This window comes from Rhodnius prolixus, unplaced genomic scaffold (genome assembly GCF_049639745.1).
Source record: "Rhodnius prolixus isolate KJV_2025 unplaced genomic scaffold, Rpr scaffold_3, whole genome shotgun sequence".
Classification (NCBI taxonomy): Eukaryota; Metazoa; Arthropoda; class Insecta; order Hemiptera; family Reduviidae; genus Rhodnius; species Rhodnius prolixus.
This window is the reverse complement of record NW_027411603.1, coordinates 15,888,146-15,895,686: the sequence shown is the minus strand read 5'-3', so window position 1 is coordinate 15,895,686 and position 7,541 is coordinate 15,888,146. Positions and strand designations below refer to the sequence as shown.

At 32.0% G+C, this 7,541-nt stretch overlaps 1 protein-coding gene across 2 annotated transcripts; it reads right to left on the bottom strand.

Annotated features, from left to right (window-relative positions):
* Positions 1-253: 253 nt before the first annotated feature.
* On the bottom strand, positions 254-7,390 carry LOC141453700 (uncharacterized). 2 transcript variants are annotated; one of them, XM_074127215.1, is made up of 6 exons: positions 6,807-7,390; positions 3,226-3,486; positions 3,009-3,134; positions 2,113-2,354; positions 1,866-2,039; positions 254-1,054 (listed from the first exon to the last, which is right to left on the bottom strand). In XM_074127215.1, exons 1-6 carry the CDS (start codon positions 6,897-6,899, stop codon positions 646-648), a joined length of 1,305 nt encoding a protein of 434 aa, XP_073983316.1. In that variant the 5' UTR covers positions 6,900-7,390; the 3' UTR covers positions 254-645. The 2 variants fall into 2 exon arrangements, with proteins under 2 accessions (XP_073983316.1, XP_073983317.1); XM_074127216.1 differs by lacking the exon at positions 6,807-7,390 and adding an exon at positions 5,539-6,353 and having other exon boundaries at positions 256-1,054.
* Between the last annotated feature and the right edge of the window lie 151 nt (positions 7,391-7,541).

The following is a 7,541-nucleotide window of genomic DNA, read 5'->3' as shown; positions in this document are numbered from 1 at the left end:
AATGAGGATTTGTTGTGACTACAATAGCCACCAACTTTTGAAGGATGCTGCCAGCCTTCTAAATACAAGCGATGTGAACAATCGCGTGATTTCTTTCACATAATACAAATGGATATTAAATTTTCTTTCTGAATACATTGTTATAATTATTTTTATATATGTACATTGTTATATTGTTACAATGATGCTTAAATATGTAAACTCCAAATTGATAAATAAAATTTAAAAAAAAATAATAATTTCAGGCTCGTCAACATTGAATGTCGGTCTCTGGACAGTGTGCTTCGTTATAAATATCCCTGTCCATCACTGGAGACAGTGAGCTGTAAGTAGCTTCCAGGAAGTGGCCGTTAATAAATGATTTTATTGGGAGATATGAAGCCCCCCAAACCGAAATAAAGAAACACAAACCTATAACCAATAAAAGATAGCAGAAGAAGAGACACTTGATCGGTAAATCTAGGTAAAATATGAACAATAAAGTGAAGAAAACAAAATTGTACAATAAAGTGATGCCAGAACAAAAGCTAGTAGTTCTTCTAACTGAGTGTATGCCAAGGGTTTGTAAGGTTTCATAAATATTTTTGGCTTCGAAAATTGTATATTTAACTAAACAAATTTAAATTATACAATTGAAAAAAACAATTAAAAAAGTCCTTCATTGAACCATTTTTTTAATTCAAATTGTACTGTTTTTTTATACTTTTCTGTATCGAATATTTTTGGATTGAATGCCTCCCCGCCGTTCCATTCTTCATCCAACTTTTCGAGAAGTATAGGATTTTCAACTTCAGTACTTGTAATCGGTAAGTATATTAGATTAACTAACATTGCATAATGTTCTAAACGTTTGAGTTCCCTTTCAATATCTTCCACTGCAGGTGCCTTTCCTTCTATACCGTAAAAAGATAAAGTGGATGCCAATGTTTCCTGGTATTTTGATATAAAATCGTTCCAATGTATTCTACGAACGTCCGGTTGAACGCACGAGTACAAGAAGAATATTATGTCAAATGCGTACGAATTGAAATGTGATGATTGAAAGTCCAGAAATCTAAATTCAAGATAGATTATTATTTTCTATAATAAAAAAAGTAAGTACCTATATCTATTTTAAAAATTATAAATTCATTGTGAAAGGTTTTAATAGATGAGTTAAAAAGAAGTTTAGTTGAGTTCGTTCAAAATAATTTAATTTTTTTCTTAAACAAATAAGTAAATCCTGAGATTTTTCTAATCTCATTTCTCGGTTTACGATTATCATTTTTGTTTGTTTTTTTTTAAATGAATTTTTCAGGGTACCGAAGATTTTGAATAGACTAATTAAATATAAACAGTTGGTCTCCTAAATGAATTCTGGATAGTAGCTTGACTGCTTGAAGGATTGGGATCTAAATGATTATGGTACATATCACCCTTAATATTTGGTAAATCCTAGTTGGATAAGTCTCCTTTAATTCGTACAAATGTGTTATTGAATAAGAGACGTTGCGAATCATAATTTACCATTGGGATTGCTAGACCTAATTCAATTATTCTTCCAATTTCTCTGTAGAACCTTGTTTGTTTGTTTTAATACAAAGTTCGCCGGATTCAGAGTTATTTCAGAGTAGTTGGACCAGATTTCAGCCTAGATACTTGAAGTACTGGCTCTTCTATTTCAAAAGCAGGTAACGACTTTTTTAACCAATAGTTTTCAATTGTTCCAAGCCAGAGCAAGGAATTAGTTCAACAAATTAGTTACTAGTAATTAAAAATTATTATTTCTGGTTAATTAAGTAATAATTTACCAAACTTATCAATTTACTTTTCACAAAGAATTATATTTTATTGAAATTTTATAATGAAACAAAAATTATACTCACTTAACAGCGATGGGCACATTTTCATCGTAGGAGCAATATTTGAACATAATGTTGCTGGTCCAACAATCTCCGTGGCAAATTGTGACAAAACCATCTTCCGTGGTTGTATAACTATTTAACACTTTTTCAAAGATAATGTTTAAGTTTTTTGAAAGTCTTTCAGCCACTACTTTCCTGAAAGATTCTTCACTGAAAATCACTCCATCACTACAGTTTGTAACAATGTAATTAACACTTGTCTACTTACCAATCAGAAGACCAATTATTTGACATTACATTAATTAACTGTTGATATCCACCAGATACAAAATTCTTTCTAGTAAGTGAGTCTATTTCCATATAGTGAGGACTTAGGTCACCCTTAACTATCAAACCTTTTTGTTGTAAAACAAATCCCATTGCATGAAATCTGGCTAAACCATGCAATGAAATCAAAGCATGAAGTTTATCTAGCAATGCAGTTCTATCTGCCATTTTGAAATTTTCTCTCTAAAAAACCAAAAAATAAAATAAAATCTTCCTCTTACAATTGTTGATGTTATTTCAATACGTATTTTGGAAACATATTTTTTTCCACACTTATCAATATCCACAATTTGGAATCTGTACATTACACCCAAATGATGCTTAAAATAAAATCTCATATTGCCCTAAAATAGCGTCCAGAGCTTTTTCCATTAATACTGCCGGCTTCTGGACAGTGTTCTCTCGTTACTAACTACACTGTCTATCACCAGACAGTAAGCTGTAAGAAGCTCATAGGAAGAAAAAAATCTATCGGCCAGCAGCTGGATTCGAACCCGTGAAAACTATAAACACTACTTATAGTGTCTCACTAAGTGCACTAAGATAAATTTTCTTGTTTCTTGCTATATTCATACAATTCATTTTAAGATAGGCCAGTAAAAGAAACAACAAAATAAGACGCAATTTTTATTTACCCTGAACTAGCAGATTAGCGATTCAGAAGATTTGGTTAAATGCTCCAGAGGTATTTGATTTAATAATGTGAATCAACCCCATAAAGGTTTTTATCAATTAAATGCACTAGCTAAATACGAGTGCATACAGGATGCATTAATATTAATGCTTCGGTGGTATTAAAAAAGAGCTTTATTAAAATATATAAAAAAAAAGAAATACCTTTAAATCTTCCAAAACAATTAAATTATAAGGTTTATATCCAATCAATTTACACCACAATTCATCACATGTATCTTGATATTCATTCATTAATTTCTCAAACTTAAGTATAACACTATTATACATCTGAAAAAGGCAAAATACTTTCAATATTTAAAATGTAAGGTAAAAAGAAATAGCACAATACAGATTCTGATTCCATAATAAAAGCATTTACCGTTATTTCTGCTTTAAAAAATGAGAAATCATCAATTAGTTTGGACTTTTCTTTAACTTCAAGCGATTTCTTCACAATTAGTGTTAACGTAGATTTACGACCAGAACGGAGAATGACTTTGAGTGTAGCTCTTTGTATAATGCTGGCATAATTATTTCCTTCGGGTACGGCAGATTGCAGGTCAACACTTAGCACTCTATGGACTTCTTTGTCTCGGAAACTTTTATTTAAGATGCTCTCAAACCAAACAGTTTCTTCATCCTATAATTTTTTGTTATCGATTTATTCAGAATGCAAGGACATATTTAAAAAGCGAATTAATCGTGATTGTTGAGTAATCAAGATATAGAGAAGGATCTGCAAGGAGATGATAGGAAGGAGCAGAAGTCAAGTTGGGGGAACATGTACGTGCAAGAAATTATATTAAGGAAAGGAATGAATACACGTGAGAAGAGGATAGAAATGTTTGGATCAGGGCTCTGATAGAGCGAACTCACACTGCTTCTTAGAAGGTAGTCGAAAGTACAGATAAAATAAATAAGAAAAAAGATCCTTGATGAAATATTCAAGGCTCAGAATTTGGCAATAAAAGAATATAACGTTGTACTACAGCAACAATGTAAATGGCCGAAATACTCCATCGCCTTTTGAGAACTAAACATTTGTTTTTATGTAACGCCATCTAAAACAGAAGACATTGGTGCGTGAAGCCTTTTTCCATGCACAGCCGCCTCGGGACAGTGTTGCCTGGTTGCAATCCATTAGTTTCGTCACTGACAGTGAGCTGTAAGAGGCTGAAGAAAATGAAAATCTAAAACTATCAATAATATTTTTTATTTTTTTCTTAAATTAATTTTTCTGTGTAATTTTCAAAGTATTTTCTTTCTTTAAAAGGAAACATCCTTTTGTAGCCGTAGTACTCTACTGTCCTGTAAGAACTAAACTTTTTTTATGTAATGCCAGCTGATGCAGAAGTTCCTGAAGTTAATTACCTTCATTCACTTTCACTTTAATTATTACTTGTATTGCTCGTTAAAAAAGTAAGTTATTTAATTATTTATTATATATATTTTTCAATTATTCTAAATGGTATTTATATAAATATAAAAGAGAAAAACCAGAAGTGTTGATACTCACCATTTCTAGGTATGCATTGGTAACAGTACTCAAAAACTCATTGCTTGTAAAAAAATTATTATTTAGTCTTTATGCTTGGAGAAAAATTTATTATCTGGAATTTGGAAACTACCCAACGACAAGGGTTAAAAGAGTAAACTGGTTTACTTATTTCGAATCAATGTTTAAATGTAAGGGGGGACTGGAGATGAGAATAAGAACAAGAAGATGAGAGAGGAAGAAGATAACGAGGATGCTGCACTCAATAATTGGGGCGGATCTCTCCATAGAGGAACTAAAAAAAAGGTATTATTTAGTTAATTGTATTATTTTCTTCTATTTCATTCTATTCCAAAGTGTAAAAATGTATCGGAATGTCTAGGAAAAATGGCTTTTCATAGTTAGTTGCCTTACATTCATGTTGTTGAGATTTTAAGAGAAGATTAATCAATCCAGGCAGTTCTATGGCTTTCAAGTTAATTCAAAGTTAAATGAGAGAAGTAAGAGTGAGACTGACTAGACAGATATTCTGATTCATACTTAGTTCATATTTAAGACAAAAATGCAATGAAAGAAGGTACGTTGTTTAAACTGCGAAACAACCTCATAATACCTTCAATGACCCTGAAATGTCGAAGGAAACAAAGCGTTGGAATAGAGTCAAATAGTTGTAGCAATCGTTGGGTGAAAATCTCAGACCAGAGACAAAAGATTAGCTACTCAGAAAGTAGTAAGTTTACAACTTTATTACTCCAACAAGGCCCTGGCCCCTGGGCCGTTCGAAAGATTCTAGTCTTCTTGAAGGGCTACTGAAAATTCACTTGTATCGCATGTGCCTGCCAACAGATAGCTTTTTTTTAGATTTATCAGAAAGAAAAAGAAACTGCTCTACACGTATTGAGTATTTCCTGTTATTCCAAAGGGGTGAATGGCTGAGAGTTAAGAACTCTCAGGATTCAGTTCAGGATTTCCTCTCCAAACTCTTACTTCTAATCAAACTGAAAGGATTGAACAAGTGCTCCACCTTAAACGCCAATACCTCAAGACATGTGTACATCCCCTGCAGAGATATTTGCTTCTCTAAAAGTCTCCCCTTGCAGGAATTCTCAGGAAAGAGAAAACAATATTTTGGAAATCTGCCCTGAATGCATCTATTCTTTAGTTGGAATATTAAATTAAAAGTAAAAATTAACTTACCATGTTTAATTGAATAAAACTGACTATGGAAACTTCTGTTATAAAAATAAGTGAATGTTACTGGTACTTATATTAAAATACTCGTAGATACTGGGTTTCCACTACGTAGATAATTGGAACCAAAAACCTTGAATTATTTATGTTCATTAGAAACTAATTAAATAGTATTAATAGATATAGTTATCAAGACAGTAATACTGTAATTGGTGTTGCAAAACTAAAAGAGTAACACGCCCTTTACCTTAAACTGTTATTAATAAAATAGTAAATAATAACCAATTATTTATAAAATAAACTCAAATGTATTAACTTGTGAATTAGTATTAAGTATTAAAAACACAATAGTATTAAAAACATTGGTTAATCATCTTTCGGTAACTGTTGTTCGACCAGCCTGACAATAATTTCGCCCAGAATTAACTTTCTTTCTGTGCTTCTTGGTTTTTTGTTTTAGCGCACCCGCTTCTTGGCCATTAACACCAATTTTGTTATATTTATTTATTCACTTTTGCCTTCCTTATTATCATCCTTATTAGCCTCTAGTTCCAGGACTTTACACAGATAAGAAATATCCAATACTACGCCATTTCTTTTCCTTTCTGTGAAAACTACGAATGCAAGCCGTACATTCTAGTGATTAATGATCATCCAAATGGCCTCCATCGTTGTTGAAGTAACACAGAAGTAAACTTCTACAAAACGTTTTTTGTGTCTGACCTGACGTGTATACCTTATACCTTATTCGGCTATTTGTGTTATTCCTATACTCTGACGGCTGTACTTCTGAAAACTTGTCCTTTTGCTGTATTGAACTGAGTTCCATTTTTGAGGCTACCATGGAGAACGTTTCCAAGCCTACTCGCTATTACACTTTTGTCTTGATGTCCGGACTCTTGGAGTTACTTCAAGAGACTTTTGAGAAAATCACGACTCTAGAATTATTTATTATCTATTATAATCTCAACAGCAATGTATTGCACCTGGCACTCCACGAAAAATCAGTTTTCCTAGATTTATCGAGGTATCAAAACGACTCGGATTAGCGCCGCACACCCTGGCTTCTCTTTGTTCTGAAATCGACTGAGAACCGCACGAACTAAGTAAGTACTAATGAGTAAGTAATTTTAAATGTTTATTTTGGGCTTGAAGATCATGTTGACTGTTTCATTTTGTGAAAATATACTCTCAAACTACGAATATCATTAAGAATGTGATCGTGTGGGATCGAAATCGAAAGAAAAATTTTAAAATAAATGTAATGGGTTTACCTCTCCTACTGAAGTTCCCCTGGAAAAGAAATCTAGGTGGGCTCCCGTTTCCTGTTTGTTTGAAGTCATTGCTTCATTTAGTTTGAAGAACATAGCTACAAAAGAAGTGTAAATTACTTGAGTGAATTAATTTTAGCTGCCGCGTGGGTCTACTCAGATAAAAATGTCGTTTTGTTTACATATATATTTATTTTAAGAAGCGACTCTGGGATGATGATCCAAAGTACGTTTATTTAGAGAACCTCTGTCAAAACCAAGTAATATTTAGCATAGTCCCATCGAAGTTTGAGCAGAAAGTTTAAGAATTTTTTTAAGAAAAAGTGTTCGTATCAAATTCTTTTTAACTAAAATCACAAATTGCTCCTCACTTTTGACGATTAAGATTCTAAACTTAAAGAAATGCGAACGTCCTAGAGTATGGAGCAAGTGTTGATAGCAGATGAAATCCAAAGATGTTTGTGGAGGACCAATATTTTGAATTACCTTTACAAAAGGAAGTTTAGATTGTGATTTTAGAGGAAATATAGATTATAACCGGATAATTTTGTTTAATTAATGACGATCTTGGAAAATTGTAAGAAACTAACAAGCTTTTTTTTAAAAAAAGTATATGAATAAATGAAAATTATCTTTTTCTTGGTTTTTCTTTTTCCTTTGGATTCGTAGATATAAATTTTGTTAGGTACTAAAAATTATTTGTAGAAAACTATTTAAAGTTTAGAAAACTATTTGAAG